The sequence below is a fragment of the Caretta caretta genome, chromosome 8 (assembly GCF_965140235.1).
Source record: "Caretta caretta isolate rCarCar2 chromosome 8, rCarCar1.hap1, whole genome shotgun sequence".
Classification (NCBI taxonomy): domain Eukaryota; kingdom Metazoa; phylum Chordata; order Testudines; family Cheloniidae; genus Caretta; species Caretta caretta.
The window spans coordinates 88,155,858-88,174,987 of NC_134213.1; the positions used below are offsets into that span (position 1 = coordinate 88,155,858).

The 19,130-nt window shown below is 45.5% G+C and overlaps 1 protein-coding gene across 14 annotated transcripts in view; it reads right to left on the reverse strand.

Annotated features, from left to right (window-relative positions):
- The window catches only part of LRRC7 (leucine rich repeat containing 7), a 402,665-nt gene that overhangs the window by 78,156 nt on the left and 305,379 nt on the right, over positions 1-19,130 (reverse strand). For all 14 annotated transcript variants that reach the window (XM_075131746.1, XM_075131744.1, XM_075131740.1 and 11 more), the window contains 3 exons: positions 8,701-8,770; positions 4,860-4,959; positions 3,881-4,005 (listed from right to left, as the gene is read on the reverse strand). In XM_075131746.1, coding sequence (XP_074987847.1) covers positions 3,881-4,005; positions 4,860-4,959; positions 8,701-8,770 — 295 coding nt within the window. The remainder of the gene's footprint in view (positions 1-3,880; positions 4,006-4,859; positions 4,960-8,700; positions 8,771-19,130) is intronic.

Below are 19,130 nucleotides of genomic sequence, written 5' to 3' on the forward strand. Positions count from 1 at the left end.
TCGCCTCAAGCTGAATGGTATGTTTCAAGCAGAAGTCCGACATCCAGAAGACAGCACGAGGCTGAAGATCAAGCCGCTCCCTGCTTGTTGGTATAAAACATGGATGTGGTGTTGTCTGTCAAGATCTGCACCACTTGGTCTGAGATGTGGGGAAGTAACACTTGGCAAGCTAAGCGTACCGCCCTGAGTTACCTGACGTTTATATGTAGGAAGAGTTCTTCTTGGGACTAGAGCCCTGGGTCCTGAGGTTGCAGAGGTGGGCTCCACACCCTATGTCTGATGTGTCCAAGACTAAAGTGACTGAGAGTTAAGGGGCAGTAAAGGGTACCCTCTTCATTACTGATCCTTGGTCTTTCCACCAGGTCATGGAAGATAGGACTGGAAGTGGGACTGTGAGCACTGAATCTAAATGGTGCCTACTTAGGGAGTAGACTGATGCCAGCCACATCTAGAGAGGGCTGAACCACCCATACTGTACCAGCAGGCTTGGGATGAGTCAAGCACTTCCCCGATGAACTCTATCCTCTGAACCAGGACCAGAGCTGACTTTTCCTTGTTTATCAGCAGGCCCGGTGCCTGGAATGTGGCCCAGACTGTACTGATGCTGTGCTGTACCTGAGTCTGTGACCAACCTTTGATCTCCTTGGAGCTTGAGGAAGACTGGGAATTGGTCCTGCTTTGAGCAGGGGGTTGGACTAGATGACCTTCTGGGGTCCCTTCCAACCCTTATATTCTATGATTCTATGACTGATATACTACTACTGCCATACACTTTGTGAAGACCCATGGGGCTGCCGATAGGTCAAATGGAAGACTGGTGAATTGGTAGCAGCATTGACCCACTACAAACCTGAAAAATTCTGTGGCCATGGAAGATAGACATGTGAAAATAAACGTCCTTTAAGTTGAGGGCAGCGTACCAGTTTCCTGGATCCAGGGAGGAAATGATGGGAGACCAAGGAGACCATACAGAACCTTAGTTAACTTAGATATCTGTTGAGATGATGCAGGCCCATGATAGGCTGTAGACCCCCTTTGGTATTAGGAAACACTGGGAGTAAAATCCCTTCCTTCTCAAGTCTCGGGGACCTTCCTTTATGGCCCCCACACATAGGAGGGATTGCACCTCCTGGACAACTAGTTGCTCATGAGAAGAGTCCCTGAGGAGGGACTGGGTTGGGACGGAGGGGTGGACACAAACTGGAGGATGTAACCAACTGTTACAGTACTGAGGACCCAGTGGTCCAATGTTATACATGACCACGCTGTGCTGAAGGGTGACAAGATGGTCCAAAAACAAAAGAGGGGCTGGATCCAGAGCTGAGACTGGTATAATGCCATTGGGCACACCTTCAAAAGGCCTAGTTGGCCCTACCGGGATACCTATGAGAGCTCAACTGGGAGACGGAAGTGGACGGGAGGGGTTGGCAATGCTTGTAACCTTTCCCTTTTCTTTTGTGGGGAGGTGCCACAAATTTGGAAGGCTGCTGGGGTTTAAAGTGCTTTCGGGATGCTGACAGCGTATCAAGTCCTAAGGTCGGCAGGGCAGCCCTCGTGTCCTTTAGGCAGTGAAACTTTGAGTCTCTGCTCCGAAAACAGGGAGGAGTCTTCAAAGAGTAGATCCTGTTGAACCTTGTGAGGGAGGTCCAAGGACTGGAGCCATGAACAATGCCTCATGGTGATTGCAGACACCATAGTCCTTGCAGCTGAGTCTGCTGCATCCAGAGCCACCTGGAGGGAGATCCTCGCCACAATCTTGATCTCCTCCAAGACTGCTATGAACTCCTGTCTCGACTCCTGCAGGAGGGAGTCCCTAAATTTGGACAATGAGTCCTATAGATTAAAATCATACCTCCCTAGCAAAGCCTGCTTTGGAAATATGTAACTGGAGGCTGCCTGTTGAATAAACTTTCTGCCCAAAAAGGTCTAGTCTTTTAGCATCTTTATTCTTAGGGCTGGCACTCAAATAACCCTGCCTCTCCCGTTCATTTCCTGCTGACACTATCAGGGACCCCCAGGTACATATTATTTCTTCTCTGCCCTCTTTGAGATGCGGGGCAGAGAAGATCGGGTTTGCCACAGCGTTTTGACTGGCCTCATCACCATTTCATTGATGGGCAATACCACTTTGAAGGGGGCAGTTGCCACCAGGATGTTGATCAGGCTGTGTGCTGACTCCTTAAGCTCCTCAGTCTCCAGACCCGGGTTCACAGTGACTCTTTTAAGGAGGTCTTGGTGGGCCCTGATATTGTTCCGAGAGAGTAACTTACTGTGTCCTGCCACAGCTTCAGCTGCGAATGATGAAGAAGGGGGAGCTTCCTCCTCCTCCTCTGCCTCCACTACGTCCATTGGGATCAGTACCAAAATCAGGGTCTGGTGCCAAGCAGCTAGGGCTGGTAGTGCATCTCTCTGAAGCCACTGAGTGTGAGTGGTGAGAAGGGGGTGCCGGTACCAGCGAATACTCCCGGGGTTCCAATATGGCCACTGCATTGGCCCTTGGCTTGCTTGCCATCTGCCAGCCAGAGGACCAGTACCAAAAGTCTGGTGGGTACTGGTGGAAGATTTTGGTGGGGCAAAGGATTTCCCTTTGGACTACGAAGAAGATTCTTCCTGTGGTGACCATAGTGAAGCAGAACCCGCTTCTGCCACCAGGCGGTCCCAGCAGTCTGGGGATCAGTGGCAGATCAGTGACCCTTGTGCCAGGATCATGGAAGGCTTGCTCCTAGAGGGAGCCAAGGTGGTCAGTCCTGGGAAGGAGCTCTGTGCTTCCTGCTCCCCCTGTTCCTGGACGCCTTGGCTGCTGGTGGTCCCTGCAGGGTTGGCAGAATCAGGAGAGACAGCAGGTCCTTTGCTGCCTGGAACGCCTCCGGTGTCGGAGGAAGCCTAGCACAGCAGCTGCTTCCAGTAGTCGGCGGTAGGTCCCAAGCTGGACTCAGCGCTCTAGTCCATTCCCCACTTATCCCTCTTCTGCATAAGAGAGCACCCTCTCTCAGTGTTTGTTATGCTTCTTCCTCAGCATCAGAGATGGAGAACAGTGCCAGGAAGAGCACAGTGCCAGTGGAGCACTTTGAACGAATGTCAAAGTGCTTGGCACCGATTTAGAATGGCTTGGTTCCGAAAATTGTCTGAGGGCCACCTCCAGGAGAATGGCCTTCAGTCAAATGTCCCTGTCTTTTCTAGTGTGAGGTTTGAAGTCCCTGCAGATCTGGCACTTATCTTTATCATAAGATTCCTCCAGACGCTTTAGACACTGGCATCGGCTTGTCGCAAGAGGAACACGTCTTGAAGCCTGAGGCATGCCCAGTCCCTGGGGTGAAAAGTCCCTCAATGACAGGGACAACTATTTACACGACTATATATGTTAACTCTAAAAACTATATACACTAACTACGGTAACTACATTAAGAATAAACTGAGAAAGTTCAAACAACTGGAAAGAGACCTTGCCACAGCAAGAAGCATCATTTCAGTAACCATCATAGGTGGTAAGAAGGAACCGAGAGTGTGTGCGGCTGGCGGTGCCCCTTGTATCGGCGCATTGTCACATGACTCCAGAAGGTGCTAGAGATGGCCCTATGGAAACCACTAAGGGAAAAATCTCCAGCAACAGTGCACACGGCATGCACACAACTAGCATAGAATGGACATGAGCAAATTAAAGAAGAAACTCAGAATTTGACAGTCAGGTAACCAGGGCATGAATGGAAATTATTAGTGCATACTGCAGGGAAAACAGTCCCCTCATTTTTCATGAGTGATAATATTTGGTCTCAAACACTCTCTGCAAGTTTAAAAACTAAAAACATGTTACCATGGCATTTGTGTATGAGAACTTGTCCACAATATATAAAGCAAGAAAAAGTGAAGGCTAACTAGTTACCTTAACTTTTCCTGCATTTTCCTCCGCTTCCTTTTTCTCTTCAAATTCAAAGGCTACCGTCATCCGTTGCTGTCGCTGCTCCTCCCATAAAGTAGGGTTAAAGCTATCGCTGTCTGACTGGAAATCTACAGTTAAAATTCAGGTAATATCTTCGTAAAACTGCTTTGTAACAGAATGTGTAATTAGTGCACCAAGCAAAACAAATGAAACGTAGTTTAAACGCTAAACGACAAAAATGTTTGTTGTGCTGAGGCCTGCACCTTGGGTTTCACACTTAAATCATCCAAAGGGTGTGAAAAGTGATAAAAATTTGTCACAACCTATAAACAAGTGGCATAATTTTTAATGTAATAAGGTTAAGTTGAAAGGGGCGGTGCAAACTGGTTGTGTTTGAACTAAATATTGTCAATTATGGGATTTCAAGACTCCTAGTGAGGTCACAGGATTGCTTGAGCAGAAGGTTAAGATGTATCCCATCTTACTGTAGTTTAGGTCAGAATAGGAAGGATGGGAAAGTGGTGGAAACTCACTAGATGAGTGCCTCCTGCTACCAGATGTATGAAAGAGCACTGGCCATCCTCCTGTCTAATGTAAGTATCAGACAAAATTCTGCCTTTCATTGGCCCCAGGCAACCCTAATGAAGTGAATTCAGGGGGTTTACACAGTGTGTCGGAAGGTATAATGCTGATACTCCCCACCCCAAAAAAAGAAAAGGGAGAACAAATCTCAATCTCAATCCAGAATCCAGAAAAGGATTTAGATTTAACATACAAAAAGAGCCTGTTTAGAATCTTTCAGTATGACTGAATATATACTGCCTTGTATATACTGTTTGTTATATAAACAACTGTAGCCATTCTCATCCACAGAACCATGGTTTCAATATTTAAAAATATACTCCCCACTTTCTCACCAGGATTTAAATAAGCATTATAAACATGTTTTTGCTTTTGTAATAAATTGCTGACAGTATTTTACCTTCATCTCCACGGGGTTGCTGGGGAAACATGTAGTTAGTCAGTACTCTTTGCTTTGTTTCTGGATGAGCCTCAGTTTGCAGAGGGATAAGGGCCTTGGACTATAAAGAAAAGAAGAAAGATTATTTATAAGAATTCCAAGAAAATCAGATTTTATGATCTGATAAATAGAAAATATAAAAAAGAAAGTAAGAATTGGGTCCTTGGTCTAAATGAAATTGTTCTTGCAGTTGCAGACTGAAAAAACATATTATTCTGATGGGGAATTTTTTTCTTCGATTCCTCACTCTTATTACATGTATAACATTCCTCCTGACTTCAATAGGAATATTTCCAGTGTAAGGAAAACAGAGTCTGACACACTGTAGTGACTGAGTGAAATGAGAAGCAGAGGAGGGTGAGAAGGGGAACAGTGTAAGCACCGAGTGTCTAATCTTATTCACGGTTGGGTAAATCAGGAGTAATTCCACTGAAGGCAGTAGAGTTACAGTGGTATAAAACTGGTGCAAGTGACTAGAGATTGTGTTCTAAGTATTCAATAAGTATTATGATGATACTGGTATATTTTAATTAAATTAATGCAAATTAATCTATGATCTCTTGTAGAGAAGTCCAATAAGTTGAAGAAAATAATGTGTCCTTAAAAGAATATAGGCTCTCAGTTGGTGTACAAGCTAGATGGGCTCTTAAACAGGTACTCAATTGTCCACATTAACTTTTCATTTTATTTTGGGGTGACATTTCTATATTTGTAAGGGGTAACATTCTACTGATCAGTTTTTGACAGGTAGGAATAGGAAGGAGAAGAGAGAGAAGGCTCTAGTTTACTGCATTGATGTCCACTCATTGTTTCCCACCCTCCTCCCATCAGTTTGTTTGTTTCCTTGCTTGCTTTTTATATTCAGCTATATATAGATGTCATTTAAAATTCTGAAAATTAGCTATATGAGTAAAAATAACGTTAAGAATGAGTAAAATTACTTGGTATAAACAATAAATCTCCTTATTTGATTAAATTTGTTCTTATGGTGAGCAAAGTGTCTTGCTGAACTATTACTTATTAAACGTGAGTCAGCAATATATATACTCTATGTTTGTTGGGAGAGGAACATCTTAGGCCCCAATCCTGCAACTGACTCAGCACAAACAGACCTCCGTGTCTGTGCTAAACCTCACTGAAGTCAACAGTACTCAGTATTGGTACAGGAGTTCTCCCACATAGGGTATGTCTACACTGCAATGTAAGCCCAGGGTTAGCGTGACTTGAGTCAGCTGATCCACATTAGGGAACCCTGGGCTTGAGTGTCTACATTGTATTTTAACCCTACATTGAGACTTTTCTAACCCATGCTCGAACCTAGGACCCTGGCATCCACACTGCAGTGCACAGACTCGGCTTCAAGTAACCATATCCTAGAGTCCCTAGTATCCCCGCCCCCCCCAAAATGTGGCTGCTCTAGCCCTAGGACCATGGTGCACTGTGAGAAAATGTTACTACCTGCCCTGTGTGTTACAGAAAGTTTGAAGCAGCTAGCTTTGCAACAGGCTTGACTGATTCACTCTCCATTGTAAACCCAGGAGGCTCTCTGATAGTGTGTTTGCAGATTGGTGATCAGAAGAGAATGGGTTAATGCTGACCTGAGCTGTTGCCGTTGGCAGAGTGGGGGAGGCTTCCATTTTCAATAGAGTGGACTGTAGATCGTTGGGATAGAGAGGACTAAGAAAGTTATCCTGTGGAATTTTGGGATACTTCCAGCTGACTCTTGGAACCTGAGTCAAGCGGGACTGTGTTTACACTGCAATTAAGCAATAGAGCTCAGACCCTGGGTCCTGGCTTAACTTGAGCTCAGATCATCCAGTCCTGCAGGGTCCTGAGACCCTAGGTCTGAGCCCTGTGTTAGCTCAATTGCAGTGTCGATACAAGGGGATTAAGCTTCAGCCTGGGCTCAAGCATGGGCTTACACTGCAGTGTAGACAGACAGTTGCAGGATCATGGTCTCAGTGGCTTTTGCACACAAATAGAATAGATTAGTTTACAGTGAAAAGAAGTTTGGACCATGCAAAATTATACTGATCAGACCTGAACTCAAGAGGCAACAGTTATCTGCAATAACTATACAATTCTAGGGAGAAAAAGAAGAGGTTATTGAAGTTATTGCAATAATGGAAGTATCACTTTTAGCTACGTTGAATATTTACTTTTTGTGAAAATTAAGTTCTCTTCCCTTTATAACAGTTTAAATGCCTAAAATTGTGAATTTCTTTTTCTACGAACATTCGTAGTGGTTGAAACAACTTAATCTACAAATTGTAAATTGGTTGAATTGTTAAATTTCTGAGCACTAATGCTGGCTGCATAATTAGTTTAACAATAAATCCCCAAAAATACAGACAGTATTAACATATAAAGATGCCTGTTAACATTTTAACGTTGGACCAAATCTAGGAGCACTCAAGAAACTCCAACAGAAGTTGATGAAAGTTTTCTCTAAAGAAGGACCAAGGACCCTCTTTGTGCATTCTTTATATGCCCCAAACTCCCATTGACTTTAATGGAAGTTTAGGCTATTCAAAGAGCGCAGGAATATAAGGATCAAGTGAAGACTACAAGATTTGGCATTTAGGACTTGACCAACATATTTTTTCTGGAACTCTGGGATCAGTAGTCTCATGTTAGTTACAGATTTTCACGCTATAGACGAATAATAAGACCCTGATCCTGCAAAAACTTATGAATGTTCTTAATTTTAAATGTACAAATAGTGCATAAATATTTGTAGGATCTGGGCTTAAGGTTGGTTGCTTGTCATGGCTTAGCTGTGGCAAAAGTAAAAAAATTGAGAAGTTGTAATTTTGGGGCTTTTTTAAAAAGAAGAAAAATGGAAAATGCACAGAGGACCAGAATTTCAGATGATGTAAATCTGTATAACTCTGTTGACTTCCACAGAGCTATGCTGATATCCATCAGCTGAGGATTAAGCCTAGAACACTTAAAATATTATTGGCTCTGGTTGGAAACTTTTGTAATGAAACCTTTATTTAGAAGAAAACCAAGGGAAAAAAAATGCTTCATGAACTTTTGTGACCCCCACACTCCCGATTTTAGACAAGGATTAAAACGTTCAGAAGTGCCTAAAGTCCCTCAACACTAAGGAGATAAAAATCAATGGGAGTTAGGCTACTAAATACCTAAGTCAATTTTGACAATGGGACTTAGACACTTACTCTAGCTCTAATTACCATGTTTACTTTCTATTAGCAAAGAATTAAATAGTTGTCATTGATAATTTAAAAGCATAGAAAGATAGCAAAACACCAAATGAGAGCCTCAAGTGTAAAAGTTAATGGAAGAAATCCCTCTTCCACATGAAGAGGTTAAAATGGGGAGAGGAGTAAACAAAAACAGAGGAATAGATAGGGAATGGGAAGCCAGACGACAAGAATGGAGGCACAGAAGGATTAAGGAATACAAAAGACAGAATATGCCCAGTATAAAATCCTTAGGCCCTTGTGTCCCAACACAGGCCACGAGTGATCCCATTCACTAGAGTCGTCTGTGAATACTCTTGGCCTTAACTTATTAATTTGGGTCAGGACATACAATTCCACCTGTTGAAAGCAGTAAATCCCTCAAAGGTGAGCTTTTCCAATTAATACCACAGCATTCAGCAGAACCTATATCTAGATCTGTAGCTAATACAGAGGACTGTATGGAAACTGTTGGGACTAAAAGCTTCATAAATCGAACAATAGTCTGTTAAAACATAGATTTTATCTATGGCCCTTACCAAGTTATCTTGCTTTTTATTACTAATGAAAAGACATACATTAAAAGTTATTACCTGGTTGTCAGATAGCCACAAAGCTGCAAGTTCTTTAAGCTTAGTAAAAGTGAATGGTAAATTCTTCAGTCTGTAAACAACAATATTGGAACAACATGAATGTCTCATGTGTGCAATAGCCTCTTTTAAAGGGACATTGTCAAGATTTTTATACAATGTATTTCAGCTGGATCATACTGAAATTGGTGGCATTTTTCATTTTTGTTTTCTTTTTTGGTTTTAAAGAAAGATATTTTTATAAAGGATATTCTCATTGAATTATTGCATTTAAGAGCTAGAGCCACATGTTGAACCTGAACAAACTGATAAAGTGCCTTTGAGATATTAAAGAACAATTGCCTTTGCCTTATTGTTAACATACGTATTGGTAGTTGTATGAACATTCTCCCCCTTGCACAATAAGAAGTTATTATTCGAATTTGCCTGGCATTATACAATATCAATAAAGATCAGACAACCAAAATAATGGCTCATAACACAGTATTTCTTGGAAAGTACTTGCGTTAAGGGGATTTGTTTATAGATACAACATACCATTTAGCATTTTAATTTTCTATTAGAATATATTCTGCAATAATATGAAACCCCTTTTTGAAGAGACACTATAATACAGTCATTATGATTTTTCCCATAAGACAAAATGAAATGTAACAATAAAACAAAAGTTCTAAACTGGAAAATGTAGCTATATATGTGAACAGATATTTTCATGTAATATCAGTTAGCTTGATCTGCTAAAAGTGACCTGCAAAAGAAGGGTGGAAATGGGAAATTTTCTCTCCCTGTCCCCTTTTTTGTTTTCCTTTTCTTTTTTGCTTGTTTCTTTATGAAGCATAATAAAGGCCTGAAAGTTTTTGTCCCAGGCCCCACAGGAAGACAGACAAGACACCAGGAATGTGGTTTAACTAGCCTTTATTAAGTAACATATCTCAATAATTCATCCAGTGCAAATCATCCTTCCTTTGTAATCTGTACCACCTGGTGGACAGCTGCCATCAGCCCTCCATCTTGTCAACTTGTTCCCAGCACCATTGTTGATCTCCATCACCCTCCACTTGTAGAAAGGTTAATTGGGGGGTAGGTCAGAAAGAGGGGATTGTCTTCAGAGATTAGAGGCCCTAACCCCATTCCTTCTTTAGGAGGTGCTTTCTACTAATCCACTTCCAGTTTATGAGGAAACTATACCTCCTACTGAATGATTTCCTGCACTGAGCACCTGCCAAGTTACAACAAAATGAATTTTACAGCCTAACCTACCCTCTAGGTCCCGGGGAGGTGAAAAAACCCACACCACCCTGGCTAAACGGGCAGTGAGGACAAATATTTCCTCCCATCCCCCAAAAGGAAACTGGCATGATGCCAACAACAAGGCCCCCAAACTGTGTACTACTCTAATCTCAAGAAGGGAAGGGAGCCTTTCTTTCTGGTGCAGAATTTATAAACTCTCCTGTTGTATCCACAGGAGCCATTAGACCCGGGGTGGGCAAACTACAGCCCATGGGTCACATCCGGCCCTCCAGCCAGTTTAAACCAGCCTTCGACCTCCTGCTGGGGAGCGGGGTCTAGGGCTTGCCCTGTTCCTGTGCTCCAGGCAGGGAGCAGGTTCGGAGGCCGCTTCCTGCATGCGTGCCGAGGCTCCCAGAAGCAACAGCATGTCCCCACTCTGGTTCCTACGTTTTGGGGCAGCCAGGGGACTCTGTGCGCTGCCCTCGCCCCAAGCACCAGCCCCGCAGCTCCCATTGGCCAGTAACTGCAGTGAATGGGAGCTTCAGAGAGGCACCTGAGGATGGGGCATTGCACAGAGCCACCTGACCGCACCTCCACATAGGAGCCAGAGGGGGGACATGCCACTGCTTCCAGGAGCTGCTTGAGGTAAGCATCACCCAAAGCCTGCACCCCTGACCCCCTCCCATGCCCCAAGCCCCTGCCCTGATCCCTCTCTTGAATCTCAACCCCCTGCCCCCGCCCAGAGACCCCCCCACACCCTGAACTCCTAATTTCTGGCCCCACCTCAGAGCCTGCAGTCCCATCCCAGAGCCCTCACCCCCTCCTGCACCCCAACCCAAATTTCGTGAGCATTCATGGCCCACCATACAATTTCCATACCCAGATGTGGCCCTCGGGCCAAAAGGTTTGCCCACCCCTGCATTAGACTTAGGTTTCATCTGTCTGTCCAACTAATCAGTCACAGAGCCCCCTCTCCTCAAGTCCGGGGGGGGGGGAGGCTCTATAACTGATTAGTTGACTATCAAAATGAATGAAATTCCATTGCTAAATATGAATATATATTACCCCTGTGAGATAATCTCCAATTCCTGGTGTGTAAAATGGCTCTATGGACAGAAAAGTGTTATACATTTTAAATCCTATAATTAGTACCCACAAGAAAGGAAACAATGCCTAAACTATCTCAAATTTAGTTTTCACTACTTTGTTATCAGAAAAGTGGATCACAGATCAATTAATTACTACTTGAGACAAACTAATTCATGCACACAGCAATGCATGGCCAAATTTTCAAATTCAGAATTGGGTCTAAGAAAGTTTAGAGGGATCTGTAGCTAACATAGAATTTAATAAAAAGAATGAGGAGTACTTGTGGCACCTTAGAGACTAACAAATTTATTTGAGCATAAGCTTTCGTGGGCTAACGCCCACTTCATCAGATGCATGCAGTGGAAAATACAGTAGGAAGAGTAGATAGATAGATAGATAGATAGATAGATAGATAGAACATGAAAAAATGGGGGTTGCCATACTAATTGAGACTAATTGATTAAGGTGGGCTATTATCAGCAGGAGAAAAAAAACTTTTGTAGTGATAATCAAGATGGCCCATTTCAAATTTAAACCTTCTCCTGTGGCCCCCAGACAGTGCATGCTATACACATGTAGACTTCTTCCAGACCCATTTAAACTCCCTTTTATTTATCAAAATATAATTAGACGCCCCCTGTATCTTATTTATTGCCCCAGCTTTGGCTCCCCATGCTTGAGTACAAGGGAACGTACACTGGTATATGTCTTGCATTGAGGAGACAGAGAGAGAACTGTAGTAAGAAAGGCTACTAACAGGAATGAGTAAGAATGTGTTGTATTTTAACTTACACACAGGTACACTTTTTTTTCTGGCTCCTCATGTGCACATTACATAAACTTACATCCCCTTACACTAATTCACATACTAGTAGGTAGGTGTGGGTAGGATTAAGGGAGTCTAATATAGTGTAAGTGTAAAAGGACCATAATTTGGTCTCAATTACACCACTGCAAATCCATTGACTTCAATGAGGTTGCACCAGTATGAATAAGAACAGAATTTTGTGTAGTGTACCATTTCATATATCACTTTTATTTAGTCTTTAGAGTCTCTGATATTTGGAAATAAATTTATGTGTTTTAGATGCAAACAGTAGCCTGTGTAAATAAACATATTCATGTTATCTGGTACATTTTTTTAATGCCAGATATCCAAATGACTTGTTTAGCCAAAATTAGGCCTTTCTGTACAATAAAAAAATGTATAGTATTCTGTCATAGCTAGAAAAAGACAGTTACCTTTTCCATACCTAGTGTTCTTTGAGATGAGTTGCTCATGTCCATTGCATATTAGGTGTGTGTGCTCGCCACATGCACCGGTGCTGGAAGTTTTCCCTCAGTAGTATCCACAGGGGACTGGCTCTGGCTCTGGAGTGGCACCACCGGTTCCCTCCACCTTCAGTTCCTTCTTGCCAGAAATTCCGACAGTGGGAAAGGAGGGCGGGTTGTGGAATGGACATGAGCAACACATCTCGAAGAACATCAGTTACAGAAAAGGTAATTGTCTTTTCTTCTTCAAGTGCTTGCTCATGGCCATTCCATATTAGGCGACTCCAAAAGCAGTACCCCTGGAGGTGGGTAGGAGTTCACGGACGTGTAGATTGCAACACAGCTCTGCTGAATCCAGCATCGTCTCTGGCCTGCTGAGTGATGGCACAATGAGCGGTAAACGTGTGAACAGAGGACCACGTTGCGGATCTACAGGTGTCATGGATAGGAATGTGCACCAGGAAGGCCGCCAAACATGCCTGCGCTCTCGTCGAGTGGGCTCTGACAATTGCCAGTGGCAGAACCCCCACCAGGTCGTAACAGGTCCTTATGCACCAGGTAATTGGTGCATAATTGGAAATCCTTTGTGAGGACACCGGGGGCCCCTTCATCCTATCCGCTGCAGTGATGAAGAGTTGAGTAGATTTTCAGAAAGGCTTAGTACGTTCTCAGTAGAAAGCCAAAGCCCTCCAGATGTCCAGGGCATGAAGATGCCTCTCCTCACTGGTCTTGTGCAGTTTGGGACAGAACACTGGGAGGAAGATGTTCTGGTTCATATGGAAAGTGGAAACCTTTGGCAGGAAAGGCGGGTGGGGTCACAACTGAATCTTATCTTTGTAGAAGACTGTGTACAGAGGTTCTGAGGTCAAGGCTTTAATTTCAGAGACCCGTCTTGCCGATGTCACTGCCACCAGGAACGCGACCTTCCACAAGTGGAAAAGGGAGCAGGAACCCAGAGGCTCAAAGGGGGGGTCAATGAGCCTAGAGAGGATCAAGTTAGGATTCCACTGTGGGACAGGAGTCCGTACCTGAAGGAAGAGTTTCTCAAGCCCTCTCAAGAATCTGACTGTCATATCATGGGAAAACACCGTCTGTCCTTGGATTGGCGGGTGAAAAGCGGAGATGGTCGCTAGATGCATTCTAATGGAAGAGTGTGCCAGGCCCTGGTTCCTCAAATGGAGCAGGTAGTCCAGGACAGCCTGTATGGAAGAAAGCTGCGCTTGGATGCACAGTGGAAAAACCTCATCCACTTGGCCAGATAAGTCAGTCTGGTTGAGAGCTTCCCACTCTCCAGGAGGACCTGTTGGCCTCCTTCCAAACAGGTCTGTCACTCCGGGTTCAGCCACGCAGAATCCACTGTGGGAGGTGGAGGGACTCCAGGTTGGGTGTAGGAGCTGGCCATGGTCTTGTGACACAGGTCCGGGTGGTTGGGCAGAGACCAAGGAGAGACCACTGACAACCTCATGAGCATGCCGAACCAATGTTGGCAAGCCCACGCTGGGGCGATCACGACAACCTGTGCTATGAGTCTGTTGATCTTTGCCAGGGCCCTGCTGATCAACAGAATCGGAGGGAATGCGTACATCAGGTTCCAAGACCACAGCAAGAGGAAGGCATTGGAGAGGGAGCCCTTGCTCAGACCTTGCCGGGAGCAAAACCAGTGGCATTTTCTGTTCTGTCTGGTAGCAAATAGGTCCACTTGGGGAGTTCCCCACCTTTGGAAGCTCATGCAGGCTAGCTCTGGATTTGCCTCTTGGCAGAGAGTTGACAAGTGCACTTCCACTTGCCTGTTGATGTAGAACATCGAAGCTGTGTTGTCCGTCAGTACTCGTATCACCTTGCCCAACAGGTGGGGCAGGAAGACTCCACATGCCAGCTGGACTGCTCAGAGCTTTTTGAGCAGCTTATGTGCAACTTCGCCTCCTCCAGGGACCACATCCCCTGTGTCTGGAGGTCATTGAGATGCACACCCCAGCTGAGGTCCAAGGCGTTCGACACCAACTCGGATAGAGTGAGAGGAGTTGTCGAATGGAACTCTCTCCAGGACTGTCCTGTGGTCGGTCCACCATTGCACCGAGGTAAGTATCACCTGGGGAATGTTAACAATCTTTTCCAGGGGGTCTCTGGACTGGGAATAGACTGTCCGCAGCCATTGTTGCAGGGGCCGCATTCGGAGCCTGGCATGGCGGACCACGTAAGTACATGCTGCCATGAGACCCAAGAGGTGCAGACAGACCCTGGCTGTAGTCAGAGGGAATGCAGAGACTTCCGCGATGAGGTTCGTCAACCTTTCCAGCGGCAGAAACACCCTGGCACAGGGTGAGTCGAGGACTGCTCCGATGAGCTCTATCCTCTGCACTGGCACTAACATCGACTTTTTGTTGTTTACCAGTAGGCCCAGACAGCGGCACATGGCCTGAAGCACCGCAACATCCCTTTGGACTTGAGACCTGGAGCTGCCCTTGACAAGCCATTCATTGAGGTTCGTGTGAATCTGAATATCGCACCACCTGAGGTAAGCCGCTACCACCGACATGCACTTGGTAAACACTCTCGGTGCTGTCACCAGGCCAAATGGGAGGACCTCAAACTGGTAGTGGTGGGGCCCCACCATAAACCGGAGGAAGCGTCTGTGTCCTTGAAAGATCGCTATGTAGAAGTATGCATCCTTCAAGTCAAGGGTGGCATACAGTCTCCCGGATCCAGGGAGGGGATAATAGAAACCAGGAAGACCATGCAGAACTTCGACTTCTTTAGGTACTTCTTGAGATCTCACAGGTCCAGGATGAGCTGTAGACCACGCTTGGCCTTTGGGATTAAGAAGTACCGGAAATAGAGCCCCTTGTTCCTGTACTCGAGAGGAACTTCTTCCACCCCACCCAGCTCTAGTAATCCCTTTACCTCCTGCACGAGGAGACTCTCGTGAGAGGGGTCCCTGAAGAGGGACGGGGAAGGTGGGTTGGAAGGGGGGGGTAGAAAGGAACTGGAGGGTATAACCCTGTTTCACTGTGCTGAGGACCCATCAGTCTGAGGTTATAGCCATCCATGCAGGGAGGAAGAGGGAAAGGCGGTTGGAGAACACAGAGAAGGATGGATCTGGGGAATAGTCTGGTAGGTTGCCCTTGGGCACACCCTCAAAACAATCATTTGGCCCCCTGCTTATTATGGGTCAAGCCCAACTGGGCAGAGGGTGGAGGTGGGTGGCTCGGGCGGCGTTTGTAGCCCTTGGCTTGTTTATGGGGCTGGTCCTGCCGAGGCTGACTCCCCTGGCCCTGTGGCTGCTGCAGTTTGAACCGCTTACGTGCTGGGGTTGGGACATAGAGACCCAGGGTTTATAGGGTGGTGCAGGAGTCCTTGAAGCCATGCAACTTGCTGTCTGTTTGCTCCACAAATAGGGCCAACTGTCGAAGGACAGGTCCTGCACTGACTGCTGAGCCTCTGTGGACAACCCAGAGAGGAGCAGTCAAGAGGCTCACCGCATAGAGATAGCGGAAGCCATGGTGAGGACAGCAGCATCCACAGTGTCTGACGCCACCTGGAGGGCCTCTCTGGCCCCAGTCTTGCCCTCATCAAGGATCACTCGGAACTCCTTCTTGGACGCCTCTGGGAGCGACCCTACGAACTTGGCCATGGCTTGCCACATATTAAAGTCATATTGGCCAAGCAAGACTTTGTGGTTGGCCACTCTTAGCTGAAGGTTGGAATACGAATAAACCTTTCGCCCAAAAAGATCCAGCCTCCTGATGTCTTTATTTTTGGGGGTGGCCCTGGGTTGTCCCTGCCTCTCCTTGTGGTTAACTGCCTCGACCACAAGGGAACTAGGGGCTGGGTGGGAGTAAAAGTACTCATGCCCTTTGGTTGGCAAGAAGTACTTGCATTTGGCCCTTTTAGAGATAGGGGCCAGGGAAGGGGGGGTCTGCCACAGGGCATTAGTGATCTTATAAACCCCTTCATGAAAGAGTAGAGCCACCTTGGCAGGAGCCAAGGAGCAGAGGATGTCAAACAGAGAGTTCGAGGGCTCTTCCAGTTCCTCTGCTTGAAGCCCCAGGTTAAAAGCAACCTTCTTCAAAGATTCCTGGTGCGCCTTGGTGTCATCCTGAGGGAATGGATGAGGGGGCCCATTCCCCCTCATGCCAGTGCTGTGGGAACCTCCACGTCCATTGGTGGTCCAGCAGCTTGCTCCCCTGGCTCCTCCTGAACCTTTAGGGTCCTATCCCCCAAAGTCTCCAGTACCGCAGGGGGATGGGATACTGAGACCGCTAGCCTCTCGGAGGCTCCCGACACTGATCAAGCAGCCTGGGAGAATCCTCAAGGGTTCTATGGGTACCATGGCGCCAGCCACTGCACTTGGGACCATGGGACAGATTTGATGTCGTCCGATGATGTCGTCTGCACTGTCGGTACTGGGGCTTGTCCCGCAGTCAGGGAATCCTGCTCTGAGCCGAAGCTACCAGCAGAGCGGTCAGTCTCTGGTGACCCGGATCAAGCTGAGCGGTGGCTCTTGTCCGACCGGTGCCGGTTGCTGCATCCCAAAGCCGACCTTATACCATGCCATGTGGGTGCCACTCCAGAGGGCGCCAGAGCCGATCCCCTACGGCTACTACTGAGGGAAAAACTTCCGGCACCAGTGCATGTGGCGAGCACACACACATAATATGGAATGGACATGAGTAAGCCCTCGAAGAAAATGTGGATCTGGAGCTAATTTGTGGGCTTGATCCTGCTCCCAATGAAGTTGATTTGCCACTGGGTTAATGGAAGCAGAATCAGGGCTTCGCTAACTGAAAGTTAAAGTTGGGAGGACTCATTTTTGGGAGGATTCATTTCTCCCGAGTCTCAGAGATCCAAATATAAAATCTAGCCTCAGATGCATCATGCTGATTTATGACACTCCCTGAAGGATAAGAGACTTGTGAACTAATAAATCTTACAGTGATTAGGACTGGCCAGAAAACAAGTATTCTGTTTTGTGAAAATTTCTGGAGGTTTCCAAATTTGTTTTCATTCTGCATCACAACAAAAAAGAAAGTAACTTGTACAGTAACTGCAGCTCTTTGAGATGTGTTGTCCATAAATATATATTTAACTCTTATTTGTGTGCAGGCACTCCATGCGTTTGAGGTTGGAGTTTTTTGGCCAGCAGTGTCTGTGGGGGCTGCGCATGAGCCCTGAGTGCCCTCATACTTCCATACCGCAGGCAGAAAGGGTGATGTGGGACCAACTGCCACTAAGTCCCATCTCTACCACAGAATATAGTCCATAATAGTACTCTGAAGCAGAGGGGAAGAAGTGCAGGTTGTGGAATATATATACTGCATATGGACAACACACAAAAACCCCTCCAGATACTGTACTGTATAGATAAGTAACTTTTCTTTCTTCTTTGAGTATTCAGATATTTATTGTCCACTCTTGGTGAATCTCATGAGTTATTTAACTAAGATGATGGGTGCTCAGTTTCACTTAAAATAAACTGTAAAACAGCTCTGCCATCAGAAGTGTCTGCTCTGGAAGCTTCCATTAATATGGCATAATGTCTGGTAAAAGTACATATGGAACCCCAGGTGGCAGCTTCACAGATGTCAACTATGGGAATGCTTCACAAAGAAGCAGTCAAGGCTGCCTGCACCCTAGTGGAATGGATTCTAAAATTATCTGGTGGATGTAATTTAGCTATTTCATAGAAGTGTCTAATACACCCCAAAACCCACTTAGATAATCTTTGGGTGAAAATAGGGTAGTCTTCTTTGCAAAGTATAAGAATAGCCGAGGAGAGCACCTAAAAGGTTTTATTCACTGTAGGTAAAAGAGTAGATCCCTACATACACCAAGGCTATGTAGGTTAGCTTGGACATTATTAGAAGGAGGTTTGTGAAAAAATGTAGGTAGATATATAACCTGATTTAAATGGAAGCTCAGCACTATTTTTAATATGAATTTATGGTGTTGCCTAAGAGATAACATGTCACAGTGGAAAACAGTATGGGAGGGGGATTCCCCATGAATGCTCCTATCTCACCAACTCTCATAGCTGATGTGACTTCTACAGGGAAGGAAATCTTCATGGATAGGCATGAGACCTGCCACTACACAATTAAGGTCCCATGTGGGGGTTGCATGTCTTATAGTTGGATGTCTTATAGATGGAAAAACTCTCTTTTGGGATTGGGAGTAATCTGAATATTGCTCTTTGGTGTAAGGCAACAATCTATCACACAGGTAAGCTTAAGTGGATGGTGAGATAAATTGGGGTACCCAAGGAGACTGTCTGTGTCTCCATGTTAAGGCTCTTATAGTGTTCGAGGAATTCTCACTTGGTAAATGGTTGGTGAAATCTAATGATAGAACTCACAACCATTTTGGGGTTTGTGTCCTGCTCCATAAATGTCTACCATGAGGTTGGTACTCATGCTCTTGAGCCACTGCAGGCAGCCTGACAACTTCCATCCAGAAATTATGCTGTTAGATGTAGGGTGCATGAGCTGCGATGGAGGACGGCTCCTCCATTCTGGGACAACAGGTCTGAGAATAGCAAAAGTAGTTTCAGAGGACGTCTCAACAATTTCACCAGTTTGAGTACCAGAACTGCTAGGATAACAAACATTTCTTGTTTCTCTTTGTCACAAAAAGTCTATTGATGAATGACCCCTTTCCTTGAAAATCAGCTGAATTGTGAATTGTCCACTTGTGCTCTGATGAAAAGTGTCTGCTCAAAGAGGGAGAGAAAAGAGAGAAAGAGGGACGATCAGCGAGTTATCTCAAGAGCCTATACACAAATGCAAGAAGCCTGGGAAACAAGCAGGGAGAACTGGAAGTCCTGGCACAGTCAAGGAATTATAATG